This window comes from Equus asinus, chromosome 3, assembly GCF_041296235.1.
Source record: "Equus asinus isolate D_3611 breed Donkey chromosome 3, EquAss-T2T_v2, whole genome shotgun sequence".
NCBI classification, from domain to species: domain Eukaryota; kingdom Metazoa; phylum Chordata; class Mammalia; order Perissodactyla; family Equidae; genus Equus; species Equus asinus.
This window is the reverse complement of record NC_091792.1, coordinates 156,235,099-156,251,840: the sequence shown is the minus strand read 5'-3', so window position 1 is coordinate 156,251,840 and position 16,742 is coordinate 156,235,099. Positions and strand designations below refer to the sequence as shown.

The following is a 16,742-nucleotide window of genomic DNA, read 5'->3' as shown; positions in this document are numbered from 1 at the left end:
GGGTTAGGGGACAGTCTCTGGAAGGTCCCTCCTGACTTAAACTCTCAGAACGGCCCGAGCCCCTCCTCGTAGGAGAGAAAGCTCCTTCCCAGGATGCTGCGTCTGAGGAATCTGAACACAGCAGCCCCGGGACTCCGAGAGGCAGAGGACAGACCGGGGCAGATTGGGGTCCCTGACTGGGAGAGAGTGCCCCCTCCCTTTCAGGAGCAGAGACCCCCCCTCCTGCTTTGAATGCCCTCCCTGCCTCGGCTGAGCTTCCTCCGGCCCTCAGCAAACAGGCACCTTCAGTCCCAGCCGCCCTGTTGCCATAATTGCTCTCTGCCTTCTACTTTTCAATCTTTTATGACTGATTTTCTGAAAGGGGCAGATTTTCTAGACCTGAAGGCAGAAGCCACTTTTACCATCAACAGGTACCTGTCCATGGAGTGCACCTGAAGGCACAAAATTCTACCTTGCTCTTGATTCATGCTCTTTCTTCTGCCAGTAATACCTTTCCTCTCTTCTTTGTCTTTACTTGGAAAACTCCTATTCATCCTACAAGACCCCATCATCCATCATCCATCCACCCACCCATCTACTCATTCATTCAAGTTCCCCTCGCCTGCCACGTGCTGTGTTGGGTTTTGAAGATACAAGGTGAACAACAGACTCGCAATCCCTGCCTCGTGGAGATCCAGTCTGAGCTGGAGGGACAGATGTCAAACAAATGACTGATCGGCTGAGGTCAGCGCTCTGCGGTGTTTGCTCTCCCACACCCTCGAGGAGGCCGTGTCAGCGTCCTGGGGCTGCTCTAACAATGACCACAAACTGGGGAGCTTAAAGCAGCAGAAATCTATTCTCTCGCTGTTCTGGAGGCCAGAAGCCTTCAGTCAAGGTGTCAGCGGGGCCGGGCTCCCTCCAGAGGTTCAAGAGGCAAACCCATCCCTCTCTTCCAGCTTCCGGCGGCTGCCGGCGTTCCCTGGCTTGTGGCCGCCTCACTCCCATCTCTGCCTCTGTGGTCACCACCTTCTCTGTGCGGGGTCAAGTCTCCCCGTGCCTCACCTGCCACTGGATTTAGGGCCACTAGGACCATCCAGGACGCCCTCCTCACCTCAAGATCTTGACCTTGATGACACCTGCAAAGACCCTTTTCCCACGTGAGGCCACATGCAAAGGTTCCAGGGATGGGGATGTGGATGCATTTTTTGGGGGCCCCTATTCAGCCCACGACAGAATCAACGTCGCCCCCCGCCGTGAGCAGCCTGAGCCTCAGCCCCGCTCTATCAGCAGTCTGCTCACTCTCGACTGCCATCAGGTCAGCTAGTCTGGCTCCCCCGTGGGCCCAGCTCTGGGGAATGCTGGGAGGTGAGACTTGAGAAGTGACCGGACTGTAAGGGAAGGGCCTGTATCCTGGGGTCAGGGGTGGGGTTTCATCCTGCAAGGCCTGGGAGGGCCCCGAAAGGGTCCATGTGGGACTGAGACACAGGCTGCTCTGCGTATGACGTGATGCCCTGGCTGCAGCGCAGAGAGCAGAACAAGATGGGAGGGTCAGAGGTCGCAGCTGGAAGACAGGAGGGGAGCGACGAGGACCCGAGACAAGGGAGCAGCCGAGAGAGGAGCCACGCTCTGCACAGTCCTGCCCGCAGAGGACAGAGGCTTTGCTGGGACAGCCGCCTGGTACCCCGGCTCCAGAGCAGGGGCCCCTTCAGGACCGCTGATCCTCTGCCCTTTCTGGAAGGAGGGAGTGGCTTGGCTGGAGGCCTGAGTCACCCAGACGGGTGCATAAGCTCACAGAAGCCTTACAGTTGGACTCAAATGTGACTACAGAAACAGGTATTTAAAATGTCCATTATGAGAGTTCTGATTCCAGAACCGTTTCAATTTCGAACTGCCCTGTGCACAGTGCAGAGGGCTCGGGAGTGACAACACGGACGGTAATGATGGGCGTCGGCGCCCTGGCCACACACCGGCCTCGGAGTGCGCATGCTGCACGATAACCCACCTGTGAGGCAAGTGCTCCTACAGCCCCATCTTACAGACGGGGAGCCTGAAGATCCGCGGGTGAAGGGACCCAGCCCGTGTGTGGCTGACGGAAGGGGCCGCTCCCCACGGCACGGCCCAGGATCCCTGAGGTCGGCTCTCTCGCCCTCTCACCCCTCGACAGAGACGCAATTTGAAATCTGCCATCTGACTGAGTTGCTTCATGGGCTTCTTCACGGATCGCTTTTAAAATCAATATCTGTTGTCACTACACTGCTGTGTCCCCAGGAGTTCTGGCTGACTTTCAACAAAAACCGCACCTATGAATTCAAAGAGACGGGCAGGGAGGGAAGGGCGTCGACGGCCATGTATGAGCCTCTGAGTGGCAGCCAGGAGAGGTGATGCCCTGCATCCCCAGGCTTTGCTTTCCTCTTCCAGTAACCTGGCAGGGGCGGACCAGGTGGCGGCCGAGGCCCCTCCTCTCGGGTCACTGGGGTCAAAGTGAAGCCACTGGACCACACCCATCAGAGTTCCTGGAGGGGCGGAGTGTGTCAAAGATTCAGATTCCTGGGCCCCCTGCTCAGAGCTCCTGAGTCTGAGTCTCCTCTGTGGGGCCAGGATCTGCAGGTTCGGCAGGAAAGCCAGGTGAGACGGACACTCCCCGAGGCTGAGCACTGCAGGACCGCAGCTGGACGGATGTGTGACAGGCAGGGCAAGTCCGGGCCTTGCGTCTCAACGGCAGGGCATTTGCTACTGCTGTTAACGGCCCGTTGGAGGATTTGCAGGGTGGGGCTGTCGGGGACACTGTGCTTCCGGGTCCTAAACGAGCAGCGAGGTAAGGGGCTGGAATCTGTGCTGCAGCAGAGCGCAGAGCCCGCTCTCCCTGTCCTGCAGGCCCTGCTTGTCCCGCAGGGGCTTCCAGCTGGGGGCTGCCTCTGCCGAGACAAGGGGCCCTCCCTGGGATCCTGCAGAGCCCCGCCCCAGATCATAGCAGCTGTGCCCATTTATTGCTGTCTCTTCACTCGTCTGCCTGTCTCTCCCTCCAGGCTGTGAGCTCCTGGGTGGCAGGGACTGTCCCCAATGACCAGCCCCAGGTCTGGCAAACAGTAGGCACTCACAGGGGCGTGTGGGTGCTGCGCCCCCATCTCCTCAGCCTGTCTGGAGGCTGTCTGCACAGGGTCCACACACGCCACTGGTGTTACAAGCACTGTCTTGTCTCAGGGCTGCCTCTGGTCACGGGCGTGTTCCACCAGCTCAGCGGCCGGCCGGCCAGTTAATGCCTCCAGGACAGACTCTTAACCAACGTGGCGCAGGGGTTGGTGGACAAGTCGCCTATCATCCGTGCCCCTTGCTGGCATAACTGGAAGTTGAGTTTGACACAGTCACTCAGAAGGTCCAGAGTGGGACAGGGCCTGTGTTGCTGTGGAAACCCCTTATTATCACAGGCCTGACTGGCTTTTCTCCCATTGTGGTGGCCACACAGGGCCCTGCATAGGCCCTCATCCCTGGACCCAGTGAAGACGTATGTTACATGGCAGTCGGGACTCTGCAGGCCTGACTGGCGTTATCAACTTTAAGATTCCGAGATTTTCCTGGGTTATCTGAGTGGGTCTCAGTCACCAGAGCCCTTAAAGCAGAGAAGTTCCTCCAGCTGGAGTCAGAGAGATGCGGCCCAAGAGGAAGGCAGGAGAGATTCCAAGATGAGGGGGACTTGAGGCTCCCTTGCTGGTTCTGAGATGCAGGGGCCACGTGGGCGTCGGGACCGTCCCCGGCTGACAGTCACGAGGAAACCCAAACGGGACCTCAGTTCTACAGGGAACTGGATTCTGCCGACAGCCTGTGCAAGCCTGGAAAGACGCTTCGCAGAGCCTCCAATAAGAGCCCGGCCACTGACACCTCAATTTCCGCCATGTGAGACCCAGAGAAACCTGCGGCGCCTGCCCGGCCCTCTGGCCTGCAGAGCTGAGGGCCACCACATGGCCGGTCATCGTCACGGTGCCTCTCTTCTCCATTCCCTCACTGTGCCTCCTGGGGTCCCCTCCCCGTCTGCTTCTGGGGGCACCCAAAGGACAGATGGGAGGGAAGGGGCCGTGCGAGGCTGTGAACACTACTCAGAACCGGAGACGAAGCCACTGCCACACCACGACTGCCCGTTCCCTGTGTCAGGCACTATTCTCAGGCCCCGGGGGGAGCAGTGAGCCCGACAGAGGCGCGTGGGCATCCAGGCCGGTGGGGAGGCAGCCAATGCACGCAGTGTCAGGAGCTGAGAGAGCAACAGAGCCGTGCAGGGCCGCGATGTGGGGACCACAGACAGGAGCAGGGACCTCACCTCTGGTGGACAGCCTGGCACGTTTCAGGGGCTCCACCTGCCATCTCGCCCCCCGACGAAGGGTCTCCGAGTTCTTGCTTTTTGCGCAGCCTGTAGTTTTCCATCCTGTCACCTAGACCAGGTAACACACAAGATCAGGGTGCATGTCTGAAGGACCGACTGGGTGCCAGGTGTGCAGCGGGTGCCGGGGCACGAAGGTCGGCAGGACACACTGCTCTCAGAGTGCCCCACTTACACAGACCCCGCCGTCCACCCTGGGAAGGGCTCGTGTGCGTGCGAAAGCCACAAATTCCATCACAGCCCGGGCTCTCCCTCCAACTGCTCAGCCCCCGAATATCGGGAGAGAGGGGAGGTGCCTGAGAAAGATGTGACACGAAGAGGTCACCACAAGTAGCTAAAGGTCCACACCAGAAAGGAAAACCGATCGGACATGCAGAGCTGTGGGTGTGCAGTCAGCCAGATGTGGGTGCAGAAATGGGTGCTTCCAAGGAGCGAGGAAGATGGGCCTCTGAACTCTGAGGGGCACTGGACTGCAGATCAGAACACACGCAGGCTTACCTGGTTACACTTATCTAGCTGCTATACTCACTAGCTGCTACACTTAACTAGCTGTGAGATATCCGACAGGCCACTGACCTTGCTGGACCTCGCTTCCTAGCACTGACAGAGAGACGTGACGTGGCTGAGCCCCAGGGGCGGGACTTGCCTGCTGTGACTCCTCAATAAACCAGAGTTGACCTACTGCAGTAAAAGGAGTCCACGCGGTCGATCAAGTCACGTCGTTTCAACGCATTTACTGGGAAATCTTCACGTCAGAGGTGAGGTGTCGGGGAAGCAGGTAATCAGAGCTGAGCGGGTGTGAGGGTGAGCCCAGCCCTGGGCCTCAGTCCCCAGGACGAGGGGCAGAGAGGCAGCCCCAAGCTCACTGAGGGCACGGACATTCCCGGAGGACCGCGCCCAGCCCTGCTGACCATCCGCTCGTCCAGGGATCGATCCCAACTCCCATCCCGGACAATCCAGGCAGTGTCTGTCAGAGAACGTGGATCCCACCCTGTCCTGACGCCCCGACCGAGGGAGGCCGCGACCAGCAGAGGCCTTCAAGACCCTGGCTTTCGTCTGCTGTGACGCAATGTTATCGCTGGCCTTGGGACACCGTCCCTCCCATCACCTGGGCAGCCTCTTACGAGAGCCCGGGGGGAAATTCTCCGGGTCCAGCAATGTGTGTGGGCCTCTGGCCTGTTCTGGGCCCTGGTCACTATAGCAGCTTTAATTGGGGAAGTTTCCATCTCTTTGGCCACCAGGAAGCCGAGAGGCAACACCGTGTTGCACTAAGTGGGGATCTGAGGGCCTGTGTCCCAGATGCTGACGGCACCCTCACGCCTTCAGGGTCCTCGTCCTATGCTGAGCCCTCTACTCAAAAAGGCCCATCGTACTGCGTGCACATGGTTCTCCAAGGGCCCCGTAGAAAGTCTTTTCGGGACAAAGCAGGGGATAAATAAACACATACAACATTAAGAACATTAAATTCCCAAAAATAAAGTTTGAACAACCTGACATCCCCTTCTGGCCCAAATCAGGAGCACCTTGGGCGTGTGGCCCAGGGCTCCTGGGGAGGGGCCGTACCCTGCAGGGTCTTCAGCTGCTGCAGTCTTCTCTCCTCGTGGTCCTGCACGACCCTCCCGATATGCTGGTCATATGCCCGCACGAGCCGGCCGACGCCAGCGCTGGTCACGTAGACGCTCTCCTCGGCCGCCTCCATCAGCGTTCTCTGTGGGCGGGGAGAAGACTCAGAGGAGAGGCCCCTGCGGTCCCCACCCGCTCCTGCTCTGGTTCTCATCGTCCACCCACTCCCAACCTCGACTGGGCAAGGAGCAAGCAGAGAGCGTGTGGTTGGTTTAAACCCGTCTCGATCGCCTCATTTTCCTTGGTCAGGGATGGCCTAGGGCTGGCTGTGTGACCCAGCTCTGGCCAGTGAGATGCAATATTAGGGAAAGTCTGCTGGGAGGGGGACGCTTCCCTTTTCGAACATTATGGCAAAACTTTGGTGCTGGTGAAAGACTTTGCTGTTTCCTTCTTCCTGCCTGGAATGCAGACCTGATGTCTGGAGAGGTGGTGGCCACTTTGAGACTATGAGGCAACAAACTAACACCAAGAATGGTGGCTCAAAAAGAAAGGGCCTAGCCCTTGGTGACATCGCAGAGCCTCTGTGCCAGCCTGGAACCACCTATCTTCACATTTCTTGTCACGTGGGATCGGTAACTTCTATTTATTTGAGTCATTTTAGTATGGCTTTCTGTTAAGTGCAGTTATGCGTTCTTCAAGGATACACCTTCAGCCCCAAAGCAGAAGAGAGAGGAAATGCTGAGGCGCCCCATCCTCAGGGACGTGTTGGTTGTGTACTGGCAAAGTCACCATCCTTTACTTCATATGATGATGGGCAGAAGTCAGACTCAAGGCTTTGGGGAGGAAGAAACACCCGTTTATTACTGAGAGACAACTGTTGAGCGGTTGGCTATGTTCTGAGGGCTGTGCTAGTCACTTATCCCCACGGCACCGTCGGAGAAACGTCCCCGATTTTGCAGGTGTGGACAGAGGCTGTGGAGGGGAGGAAGGTGTGCAGCCCGGGGCGGGCAGAGCACTCTTGGAACGCCCAAGCCCCCGGGCCGCCCATGCTGCGGCCGCTTCTCTCTCCCTCTGCCCGACTTCTGCATCCACACAGGGGCTCGACACCACCCTTCCGAGGACTCCGGGCTCTGGCTGTGTGCTTCCTGTCAGGAGCTGCCACTGACGGCCGGCGGCCTGCTTTGAATTTCATTTAGAACATGGAGCCAGGAGACAGGAAGTCCCCCTTGTCCCCCTCAAGTCAGCAAACCCACCTGCACCTCCTGTCCTCCGGCCCCAGGGCAGCGGTGTCCACTCCCCTCGCGTCCCGCCCACCCTCCCTCTCCAGGGCCTCCATGCTGGCCCCTCTTCTCTCCTCCGCCTCAGTTTCTCCAGCTGGTGTCCCAGTCCCAGCAGCAAACCCTTGCTGGAGGGTCTCCAACTTCTCAACCCTCTCCCGAGGCCCCTCCAGGCTCTGCCTGTCTCTGCTCTGTCAGCAGAACCGCCCAGGGATCGGTGCGGCCCCCTCTCCGCATGCCCTCTGCTCCGTCAGATCGTGAGTCCCAGGAAGGCAGAAACGCTGCCCCGGTTCCCGCTCTACCCCGACCTGCCACAGGGCCTGCGGCCAGGCAGCCCTGTGAACCGAGGTCAAAGAAAAGAACATTGTTCCAGAAACTGAGCGCATCTTCTCTCCTGGAGGCATGTGGGCGCACACACTGTCTACTCCTGACTCGGAGTCCCCGGGGAAGCTGGGGACACAACACTCCGTGTGTATACATCACTCCATTTTCATGCAACAAGCAGTGTTCAGATAAGAGTCAGAATTTAAAGGGAAAGAGGCGACCTTCCCTGAATCACAGGCCGGGCGCGGCCATGACGTCTAGATGCCGTGCTGCAGACGTGAGACATCTGAAGCGAGGCGGGCTGTCGCAGACGCGTGGGTGCCGTCCCTCTGCTCCGCGGAGCATAGAATGGCTTTCTCTAAGCGGAATTAACCATGGAAGGCGTCGGTGCCCGGCACCTCCGTGCAGCCGGCGTCTGCTCTTGGTCGGCAGCCCCTCTGCCGTGTGGTGCCCCAGATACCCCCTCTGCAGTGGTCTGCAACAGGCAGGGGTCTCGTCTTCCCTTTTGGTTCGAGGAGGGCAGCTGAGGCCACAGAGCGAGCACCAACCACGTGGGCAAGATGGGCTCCAGTCCCAGCTCTGCTGCTTGCCGAAGCTGGGGCGTCAGACAGGCCGTGAGCCTTGGTTTCCCGCCTGAATGATGAGAAGGAAGATTATCCCCACGGTGCCAGGACCATGGGAGAACCAGGCGGGGTGAGGTGGCCAAAGTGCTCACGCAGACTTGGATGGCAGCTAATGGTCGTGATCTTTATGCCCTTGGTTCATCCCCGCTGTGAACAGCAGGAGGAAACCGCCACCTGCTCAGGTCAGACTGAGTCCAGCTGCTCGGCTCAGCCAACAGGGTCAACTCCACAGAGCCTCGCGTCCCTGCAGAGTGGCCAGGTGCAGGGAAGGGCCCCTCCTCTCTGGGCGAGGGCTGTGGGTTCGAATCCTGCACCTGCCGCTGCCCAGGAGGCTTGGAGAGGCCCGGGAATCTGTGCAGGGAGAGAAACTCCCAGAAAAGGTGCCCCAGGCTGCTGCTCTATGCAACCCCGCCCTCCGCCCCTGCCCACCCCCCTACCCCATCCCCCCTGCCCTCGGGTCCCCGGGACGGGGTGGCACGCACCTTGAAGTCGTCCCTGGCCCTGGCCCGGCTCCTGGTGGCCGCGTTCCGTGCATACCCCAGCAGCGCCTGCCCAAGGGCCCGCTCCGTGTGCTGCTGCAGGAGCTGCCCGGCCTCCCGGGCCTCGGCCAGGAGCTGCTGCTGGAGCTGCAGCCGCGTGAGCTGTGCCTCCTCCTCCAGCCTGCCGGCCTCCTCCTGGACGCGCGCCTCCTGGAGAGGACAGAGCACACGCTGCTGCCATGCACAGAAGCTCTGCCCAGGCCCAGGCCCAGGCCCAGGCCCAGGATGTGGTCAGCCCTGCCCAGGGCCCCAGGAAGGCTGGGGAAGGGATGCAGAAGGGGCAGAAAGTGGTGGCCTCTGGGCTTGCAAAAACCAACACACGATGGATGAGCCTGTGCATGTGCTGCAGACTCCCCCAAGCACTTATTGAGCACTGACTGTGTGCCCAGTGCCATCTGTGGCCTCTCACATACACAAGGACTTCCTCATTCTGCCAGGACAACATGATGCCTGAACACTAGGAATGATGAGGACACACAGGCTCAGAGATGTTAAGTAACTTTGTAAAAGTCACACAGCAGAGCTGGGTTTCAAAGCCAGATCTGAGTCTGACAGTAGTCTGGGACATCATGAAGCCAAGGCAGGGCATTTGGGGCCCTGGGGTTTGGCTTTCCTTGTAGGAGTAAGAGTGGGGGGAGGAGGTGAGGGGGTCAGAGATGGGGCAGGAAGTCCTGCCTGCTTCCCGCCGAGCTCTCCTGGGCAGAGCGAAAGAGACTGTGAGCTCGTCCCTCACTAATGGGTCAAAACACATCAGCTGCCCCTGTCGCTCAGCGGCCAGGGGAGACCCGGAGTCAGCCTGCTTGCATTTCAACCCCAGGTCTGCCATTTACAAATTCTGTCTTTCAACTGTCAATACCTTAAAACCGACTTCGGAGCCCCTTCCTCCTCACCCCACACGCCGGCTGTCCCTCTCTGAACGCTGATTTCATACGCATTTCTAGTGTCATTCTCAGGACAGTGCACACGAGAACTTCTGGCACAGTGGTGCCCGCCGTGGTCCCCACCCAACCCCAACCCAGGGGTGGCGGGATTTGGGTTTTGGCAAACAGGGCCGAGCCTGGAACCCGGGAAGGCGGCACTGCCCATCTGGGCCGGGCCGGGGCCGACGTGCGGATCTCACCAGGGCCCGGAGCAGCTGCCACTGGTGCTCGTCCAGACACTGGGAGGAGCCCCGCTCCAGGGCGTGCTGCTCATGCAGCTCCTGCAGAAGGCTCTTCTTCCCGGCCAGCCTCATCCGCGTCAGGGCGGCGACCGCACTGCCACGGAGAGCCAGCCTCCGGAGGGCCGAGCGCAGGAGCAGCTCGTGCCCCTGCAGGATGCACCGCGTGGACCTTTGGGGAGAGAGGGGGGGAGGCTGGGAGTCAACGCTTTGGGCTTCACTGAGTGTGACGGTTAATTTTCTGTGTTACCTTGATGGGACCACGGGGCACCTGAACATCTGACAAACATTCTTCCTGGTGTTTCCGGATGAGATCAACATTTAAATCTGTGGGCTGAGTAAAGCAGAGCATCCTTCCTAATGTGGGTGGGCCTCATCCAATCAGTTGACGGCCTCAAGAGATGAGAGTAAGGCCTTCCCGCGAGTAAGAGAGAACTCCTTCTGCCTGACTGCCTTGAGCTGGGACATCACTTCTTTTCCTGCCTTTAGACTCAGACTGAAACACTGGTTCTTCCTGGGTCTCAAGCCTGCTGGCTTTTGGCCTGGAGCTTACACCACTGGCTCTTGGTTCTCAGGCCTTCAGACTTCGGGCTGGAACTACACAAGGCCTCTCCTGGGTCTCCAGCCTGCCAGCTACAGATCTCGGGACCTCTCAGTCTCTCTCTCTATTTATATAGAGACACACACACATCCTGTTGGTTCTGTTTCTCTGGAGAACCCTGACTAATACTCTGAGCTACCAAGAAACACTCCAGACAGTCACACCCCACAGGGAACCTTTCCAGAGGAGGTAGGCTGAAATTTTCCCATCCTCTGCTACCTGTCCTCTTAGACATGGGTGCTCACCACGGTTGTATTCAGCCATGTGTTCTTTTATTTTGCTGAGGAAAATTTGCCCCAAGCTAACGTCTGCTGCCAATCTTCCTCTTTTTGTACGTGGGGCACCACCACAGCATGGCCACTGACAGACGAGTGGTGTAGGTCCGTGCCCGGGAACCAAATCCAGGCTGCTGAAGTGGAGCGCACTGAACTTAACCACTAGGCCACCGGGCTGGCCCCAGCCATCTGTTCTTTATTAATCTTTTTTAGCTTCATCATATCCTGCCTCGAGTTTCAGATGCACACATGCAGCTGCCTTTGGTACATAGCCACTTGAATTTCTTACATAACTCTCAAACTTAACACATCCAAAACTGACATTGGGAGCTATTTTTGAGTTCTTATCTCAGTGACTCGAGTGAAAAACCGTCTGTCTACGAGAGAGGCCCAGCATTTGCTCATATAAGTTGAGGGATTTGCTGCAGGCTGAAAAGCTGAGCAGAGTGTTGGCAGTCAGCCCACAGGGAGGAGAGGCCTGGGAAGCACCCAGGCTGTCAGCTGGGGGCCCTCGTCCTGAGTAAGCAACCCTCCTTCACAAAGGCCTCATTTTTGATTAGCTAAATTCACACACGGAGCAGCTGGGCTGCCTCCATGTGAAGTGCCTGCCAGAAGTAAGATAACTCCTCTCTGGGGAAGATCACATCATTCAAGGTCTTAAATCATCTCTATGACCTGCAATCACAGAGTCCAGCATTCAATAACAATAACCAGACTTGCAAACAGACAGGAATTGACAAAAAATAAAGAGAAAAAACAGACAATAGAAACATACCCACAAGACAGTAGAATAACCAGGCATGAACTCTAAAATAGTTATGAATAGCTTTAAGAAAATAAATGATAAGATGAAGAATTTCAGCAGGTAACTGAAAACCATGAAAAGAATCAAATGGAAATTCTAGAACTGAAGACAGTAGCTGACATGAAGAACCAAGTAGATGCAGGTACAGCTGACAAGACACAGCTGAGGAGGGCGTGAACTGAAGATAGCTCCAAATAAGTATCTAGACCAAACCACAGAGAACAAAAGAATGAAAAATACAAAACAGCATGTAAGAGACACATGGGATTAGGCAAAGAGTCCTAATAAATGTGTAATGGGGCCCCAGAAAGAATAGGGAAAGAACAGGCAGGAGGAATCTTTAAAAAAATAATGGCTGAGAATTTCTAAAAACTGATGGAAGATAGCAAATCACAGATTCAAGAACAACAGATTTATAAAACAAACAGACAAAATATACACACAAAAACCACACATGTGATGAGGAATCTTGTAATAAACGGATACAACCCAAAGAACAAAAGAGGGCAGAAACAACTGAAATCAGAAGATGACAGACTATCTTTAAAAGTAACGACCAAACTAGGATTCCACAGCCAATGAAAATATTCCCTAAAAATGAAGATGAGACAGACATTTTCAGACAGACAAAACCTAAGAGAATTTGTCCCAACCTGATCTGAAATGAAGAAAACCTCAGGCGATGGAAAATCATCCCAGATGGAAGCCTAAAGGTGCAGGAAGGACTCAAGAGCCACAGAAAGGGTACACGTGTGAGTAAATCTTCATGAATACTGACTACATAAAACAGTACTGTCTCACAGGGTTGAAAATAGAGAGAGAAGTAAGCTATACAATGAGAAAAGCACAATCTGAGGGAGGAATAAACGGAGCTGAGGCATGCAAGGTGTTCGCACTGTCCAGGAAGAGGAAATATACTACCGTATATTAGATTTTGACAAGTCAAGGATGTAATTCAAAACCTATGAACCAGTAAAAGTATAGCAACAGAATATATAACTAACAAGCCAAAAGAGAGAGAAAATGGAATAAGAAAAAGACACTTAATCCAAAAGAAGGCAAGACAGGAGAGAAAAGAGGAACGTAGAGCAGGTGGGGTAAACACAAAACAAATAGTGAGATGACAGATTTAAAACCAGAATATATCAGCATTAGGGTTTACGTTAAACATAAATGGACTAAATATTAGTGCAATTAAATGAAGCAGGTTTTCAGGCTAACAAACCCTGCAATGGCTCACTATTGTCCTCAGCACAGCTCACAGGTCTGCCCTGCTCTGGCCTGCTTACGCTCCCATCTCCTTCTCCCGGGGCTCCCCCTGCACCACCTGCTTCTTGACGTATATGCAAATTAGTTTCCTGGAAACGGCTGAGCAACCACAAACATAGTTCTATCGAAACAACTTTTCTCATATGAAATAAGCAAAAGGAAATATTTTTCAGCAAGTTGGAAAAAAACCATACGATACTTATAGCAAAAATATTAAAAAAGAACATAAAAATTTATTAATAAATGAGGAGGGACGGAAAATGGGCACAAGGGGTGTTTGGGGCGTGATGGAAATGTTCTAAATTTGGATCGTGGTGACAAGGGCAGAACTCTGTAAATCTGCTAAAAATCATTGAGTTGTACACTTAAAATAATGTATGTAAATTATACCTCAAAAAAGGCGTTAAAAAAGTTCCTATGACAGCCAACGCTATGATGTAGAACTGGCCGCATTTTATGGATGAGGAAATGGAGGCTAAGAAACGTTAAGTCATTTGCCCAGATCAATTCTGACTCCAAGCCTTTATCCATGCACTCTGCTATCACCCTACTCCACGTTTATATTGACAATTTGGTTGGTCTCAAAACCACACTGTAGGGGCCGGCCCAGTGGTGTAGTGATTAAGTTCATGCACTCTGCTTCGGTGGCCCAGGGTTCGCCAGTTCAGATTGTGGGTGAGGACCTACGCACTGCTCACCAAGCCATGCTGAGGCAGCATCCCACACAGAACTAGAGGGGTGTACAACTACGTACTGGGGCTTTGTGGAGGAAAAAACAAAAAGAGGAAGATTGGCAACAGAGGTTAGCTCAGAGCCAATCTTCCTCACCAAAAAAAAAAGAAAGAAAAAAGCATACCTTAAAAAAAAACAACACCATACTGTAAGAGGCAGGGGGCAGTTAATGTGTCCAATTTACAGATGAGGACACTGAGGTTGGTGTGGAGCATCACACAGGACACAAGGCCCCGACCCTTCGGAAAACTGTACTCACTCTTCACTGAGGCCACCAAGTCGGCCCAGGACTTGGTGGAGGATGGTCTGGTGGTCGTCCCGCAGGTGTGTCTGCAGCACAGCGGACAGAGCGTGCTCCTCCATCCACACCTAAAACCCAGGACAGAGGGACGAGGGTCAGCTCAGGTTCATTTGATCCATTACCACTCGATTGGAACGTGCCTCGTTTCTCGTTTAAAAAAATCCTTTTCTCCCCTAATTTCATTAAATTTTCTCTTACATTTCCTTCTAAAGATTTAAAAGTTTTTCCACTTACATTTCCATCTTAAAGCATTTCACTTTCATTTTCTGTGGCATGAGGAAGGGGCCTAATTTTCTCTGGACAAATAAGTACTAATTGCCCGAGCACGCTTTTATTAGATAGTTGATGCTTTTCTGACTGGCCTGCCATGCCACCCTGTCCCCATATAAACGCACGTCTCTCCAGGCTCCCTCTTCCGTGCTGAGGGTCTGTGTTCATGTCTCACCAACCCCAGTCCGCTTTGACGGCTGTCATTTGTTGACTCCACAAGGGCCAGGCTGGCCCTCCCACATCCGCTGGTCGGAAACCGGCTCAGCTATTCCTGGTTGCTCTTCCTTTCCTATGCATTTCAGGATCGGTTTATCAAGTTTGGGAAAATAGCTTTTTTGGATTTTCTTGTAATTTGATTGAATCAAACTGATTAATTTGGAGAGAATAACCTTTTTTCCAAATTTGGATTTCCCATGCAAGAACACGGCATTTCTCTCAAGTCTTACTCTATGTCTTCAATAATAACATTTTATAAACGTCTCCATTTGGCTCGTATACACGTTGATCAGATTCACGAGACAGTGTCCGTGTGTTATCCGTGTTCAGGCACGGTGGCCTCACTTTTGTGTCTGTCCTTCGTGGTCACAGAGTGGCCTTGCCGATGTTGACGCTCTGTGTCCTGGCTCAACAGGAGAACGCCCAGGCTGGCTCCTGGGTGTGAGGGACGATTCTTTTCTTTTTCAAGTGGTAGCTCTTCATTTCTAAGTTGCATACTTACCTCGTAAGTATAAACTTAATTCTTCTTCCCTCCGGGACAGAAGGAGAAACACGATTCCGACCTTCTCCCCACCTGCCTGATAGCGCCCTCTACCACTGTGGTTCTAGCCTGTTTTCCAAACTCCTCATTGTGTGAACCATCAATGCTCCTGTGGTCAATATTGTTTTTTTATTTCTTTTTTTCCCTTTCTTCTCCTCTACAGCTTTGAGAGGTACATATTCTATTTCTATTCTTTCCGTGGTTTTAAATTTTTAACACACATTCCTGACCCCCTGGAACCTAAAGAGAATCAACATTTCCTTTACCTTAGGACTCATGTCTGTCACCAATTCTGAAGATCTTGTACCCACAGTCGCTTTGTGCATTGCCTCTCCTTCACTCTCTCCATTGCTTTCTTCTAGAACTCCTATAAGACTGTAAGAAAGTTCCCATGGGACTTCTCATTCTGTTCTGCATGTCTCTTAACCTCTTCATTTTTTCCTCTCTTTAGCTCTCGCGCTGGATCCTGGACCACTTTCTCACATTTATCTTCTAGTTCACACTGTTTCTTCAGCCATATTTAATCTGCTGTTTAACTCGTCCATTAAATTTCTGTTTCCATGACTATAATTTTCAATCATAAAAGTATACGGTTTTTCATCTGTCATTGTTTTTCATCGTGTCTTGTTTTTATGGCTATTAATTCCTTCTGTTACGCTTTTCGTTGTTTTAAACATACTTCCTTTATAAGTGCTTTCTAACAGTCCATCTAGATTTCTGGTGCTTGCTGTGGTCTAAACTCAGTACTTGCTGGATGTGCTTGCTCTCACTCACAGTGGCTTGTTCCTTATGTTTCATAATTTCGAATTTAGCTTACCTTCAATGTGGCTTTATCTGTGAGAATGCTGTGAGGTCCAAGGCCACACAACTAATAAATAACAAATAAAGCTGAGCAGGGACCCAAATCTAGGTCTGTCTCCACAGCTCACACCTTTTCTGGCTCCTCCCTGACTGTCTCGTCTCACCAGGAGAACACGCACCTGGCTCAGCCAGCCCGCGTGACAACCGAGGACTTGATGGTTTGGGGGAGTCCTTCACTTTTCCTCATCTGTCCCCAGCAGTCTGGCGACGGCGCACACTGCATGCGGAATCTGGATGAAACGCCGAGGCCCGGGTGTAAGTGGGCAGCCCAGAGCTCAGTTTCCCCGGCCTTGTGACTCCTAACACTTACACTCAATCTCACTAAACTACATTGTGTTACCCAGAACTTCTCGTTAAAGTCAGTCTCTGACCCCTCTTGTGAGAAGCGTAGGTCAGGCCTCCTTGTGAAGGTGACGTGGGAGCGAAGACCTGAGCAGGACGAGTGAGGCTGGAGCGTGCCCAGTGAGCGAGAGCAAGGCAAGGAGCCCACGGAGGCTGGAGCGGAGCCAGCTGGGGGAGAGGTCAGAGAGTGGACAGGTCCTGACACGCAGGGCCTTGTAGGGCATGGGGAGGACTCTGGCTTCCACGCCGTGTGAAATGAGGAGTCACTGGGGGTTTTGAGCAGAGACGTGACACGATGTGACGCAGTGTCTTTTATCACGTCTAATGCGCTAGTGATCATAAGATGCACAATTATTTTAGGCATCGCTATGAGGGAAAACCACTGCCAACTAAATTAAAATGCATCTCAATTTCAGGGATGTTAAAATGTTTTTAAAATTTGCATCTTAAAAATGAGTGGCATATAGTGTGTTTTAAAAGTATGTCTGGCTGGGGTTGAGAAGAGACCACAAGGGGCCAGGGCGGCTCCGGGAGGCCAGGGGGCCGGCTGCCGCCGTGGTCCAGACAACAGGTGTGGTGGCTTTGACCAAGGTGCTAGGAGTAGAGGTGGCTTGAAACAACACAAACTTAGAAGCTTACAGTTCTGCGGGTCAGAAGTCCAAAACGGAAGTCAAAGGGCTAAAATCAAGGTGCCAG

General features: G+C 53.8%; 1 protein-coding gene across 4 annotated transcripts in view; it reads right to left on the bottom strand.

Moving 5' to 3' along the window:
• Nucleotides 1–16,742, bottom strand: part of EVC (EvC ciliary complex subunit 1) — a 74,402-nt gene that overhangs the window by 6,203 nt on the left and 51,457 nt on the right. For 3 of the 4 annotated variants that reach the window (XR_011502363.1, XR_011502364.1, XM_044767852.2), the window contains exons 13-17: nucleotides 13,775–13,884; nucleotides 9,795–10,005; nucleotides 8,618–8,824; nucleotides 5,912–6,056; nucleotides 4,289–4,400 (exon numbers count right to left, since the gene is read on the bottom strand). Coding sequence is in view for 2 of the 4 variants with exons in the window: in XM_044767852.2 (XP_044623787.2) it covers nucleotides 4,289–4,400; nucleotides 5,912–6,056; nucleotides 8,618–8,824; nucleotides 9,795–10,005; nucleotides 13,775–13,884 (785 nt within the window). In the remaining 2 variants the exon portion in view is untranslated. Of the gene's footprint in view, nucleotides 1–2,138; nucleotides 2,280–4,288; nucleotides 4,401–5,911; nucleotides 6,057–8,617; nucleotides 8,825–9,794; nucleotides 10,006–13,774; nucleotides 13,885–16,742 lie in introns of those variants that run through there. The other variant, XM_070506256.1, reaches the window with a different exon arrangement.